This window comes from Sander lucioperca, chromosome 24 (genome assembly GCF_008315115.2).
Source record: "Sander lucioperca isolate FBNREF2018 chromosome 24, SLUC_FBN_1.2, whole genome shotgun sequence".
Classification (NCBI taxonomy): Eukaryota; Metazoa; Chordata; class Actinopteri; order Perciformes; family Percidae; genus Sander; species Sander lucioperca.
In genome coordinates, this window is record NC_050196.1 from 18,903,286 (window position 1) to 18,905,785 (window position 2,500).

Below are 2,500 nucleotides of genomic sequence, written 5' to 3' on the forward strand. Positions count from 1 at the left end.
ACAGACAGACAGACAGACAGACAGGCAGACAGGCAGACAGAAAGTTAGACAGTTAGACAGACAGGTAGACAGGCAGGTAGACAGACAGACAGACAGTTAGACAGACAGGTAGACAGGTAGGGAGACAAACACACAGGTAGACAGGCAGACAGACAGGTAGGGAGACAGGCAGACAGACAGATATACAGACAGGTAGGGAGACAGACAGACAGGTAGGGAGACAGGCAGACAGGTAGGGAGCCAGACAGACAGGCAGATAGACAGACTGTCTCTCTCTAACCTGTCTGTCTGCCTGTCTGTCTCTCAGGTTCCTCCAGGTCTGGGTCCCCAGGCCGGCAGTATCGTCCACATGTCGGTGTCTTTCAGCTATAAGTACCTGGCTCTCTTCACGGACACGGGACACATGTGGACAGGCTCCTCCCACCTGCAGGTGAGCCGTCCAATCAGCTGTTAGCTCTAACCGAGGGGGTGGGTACTGTGGATGATTGACAGGTGATTCTGTGTCTGCAGGACAAAATGAGTGAAGTAGACACCAAGAAGACGACGCCTCCCAAACAGATGGTCTGGTACGTTTACCTGTCTGTCTGTTTACCTGTCTGTCTGTCTGTCTGATCCTTAAAGAGTAAGATCCTTTTTGTTTAACATGAAACAGCCCTGAAATCCCCATCACCAAACCCACCAGACTCCATGTAAATAATCAGGACTTTTAGCGTGTATAGAGCCAGCATATTTCCACCAGACTCCATGTAAATAATCAGGACTTTTAGCGTGTATAGAGCCAGCATATTTCCACCAGACTCCATGTAAATAATCAGTACTTTTAGCGTGTATAGAGCCAGCATATTTCCACCAGACTCCATGTAAATAATCAGGACTTTTAGCGTGTATAGAGCCAGCATATTTCCACATGTAAATGGGTGAATTAAGGGTTTATTTCAACCAAACCAGAGTGGTGATTGTTGGAACAGTGGAAAGATGAACCAAGACGGCTTTTGATAGTTTTATTTAGTTTCTGTCCACTTTGAATGAAGTGTGTTTTAAGATGATAAAAGTCCTGATTATTTACATGGAGTCTGGTGTAGTTTGGTGATGGTGATTTCGGGACTGTTTGATGTTAAACTAAAAGGATCTTACTCTTTAACTAAAAAACAAAGTTACCCTTTAACCTGTACTTCCACTAACCTGTCTGTCTGTCTGTCTACCTGTCTGTCCGTCTCCCTGTCTGTCCACTCACCTGTCTGTCTCCCTCTGGACCGGTCTATCTGTCTGTCTCCCTCTGGACCTATTTACCTGTCTGTCTCCCTACCTGTCTACCTGTCTGTCTCCCTACCTATCTGTCTCCCTACCTGTCTCCCTGTATGTCCACTCACCTGTCTGTCTCCCTACCTGTCTCCCTACCTGTCTCCTTACCTGTCTCCCTACCTGTCTACCTGTCCAGGTGTCGCAGGCCTAAGAGTCAGCAGCCGTCTGTGGTGTTGATGTGGGACAGACTGCTCATGGTGGCCGGAGTCAGTCACGACACCATCCAGTATCCTTTAAACACCTTTATAACTTATATAATAAATATATATATATGTATAGTCCAGTCCCTCGGGACTCTGGTCCAGGTTTTTGTGCCTTTAGGGATTAGAGTCCAGTCCCTCTGGGACTCCGGTCCAGGTTTTTGAGGGATTAGAGTCCAGTCCGCCGGGGACTCCGGTCCAGGTTTTTGGGTTCTGTCTCAGTTTGAGCCCCCAGGAAGAGCTCCATGTCTGAAGCCACCGTGGTCCTAGTGGTTAACGGTGGTCCTGCCCCCCCCATGGTCCAGAGAGTCTTAGCATGGTGAAGGAACGTCTCTATCTCAGAGATCAGTAGTTTCTGGGTATATCAACTCACCAGCCCAACACTGGAAGGGTCCTTGTTTAAAACGTCACGTTTTTAACATTTTTAACATTCACTAGAAGCAAATCCAGAATTATTAAATTAGGCATGATGAACGTGCATAGTGGACGTGAGCAGAGCCGCGGGACTGCACCCCCCCGCTCACATGACTGTTCTCCCGAGCTCATGTAGCTAGCTGTAATAATGGATATAGCTAATGGTTGTAATCAGTGGTGTAGTGGTCCCTGGAGAAGTGGGTATACTCTCAGTTTTCACCTTTTTTTTATAAAAGTAGTCCAGAAAAAAGCCCTGTTTTAGAAACAGTGACATGTAAGACTATGATTTAGTTTACCCAAAAATCTGTCATTTCTACTTGCTCACTATTATAAAATGATCATGACTTGATTAGGAGCAGTTTGTAGTTACTACTGGTCACACAAGCAGCCTGGATGAATGTAAAATGTATTTATCATGAGGCAAACATGGTGTTATCTCTTCTCCTCTAAATGTGCAGTCATATTGCCACTGGCAGAATTATGTCTTCCATCAACTGGGGTGGCACACCGCCGCTTGTGTTATTTCTTCATCTGTTGTTTGGTCTGCTGCCGTTATCGTAGTCCAGTGGCACCTGAGGTTTTTT

At 46.4% G+C, this 2,500-nt stretch overlaps 1 protein-coding gene across 2 annotated transcripts in view; it reads left to right on the plus strand.

The window, feature by feature from the left end:
- Positions 1–2,500, plus strand: part of vps16 (vacuolar protein sorting 16 homolog) — a 19,523-nt gene that overhangs the window by 2,308 nt on the left and 14,715 nt on the right. For both annotated transcript variants that reach the window (XM_031307629.2, XM_031307630.2), the window contains exons 7-9: positions 308–430; positions 511–566; positions 1,439–1,528. In XM_031307629.2, the coding sequence (XP_031163489.1) occupies positions 308–430; positions 511–566; positions 1,439–1,528 (269 nt within the window). The remainder of the gene's footprint in view (positions 1–307; positions 431–510; positions 567–1,438; positions 1,529–2,500) is intronic.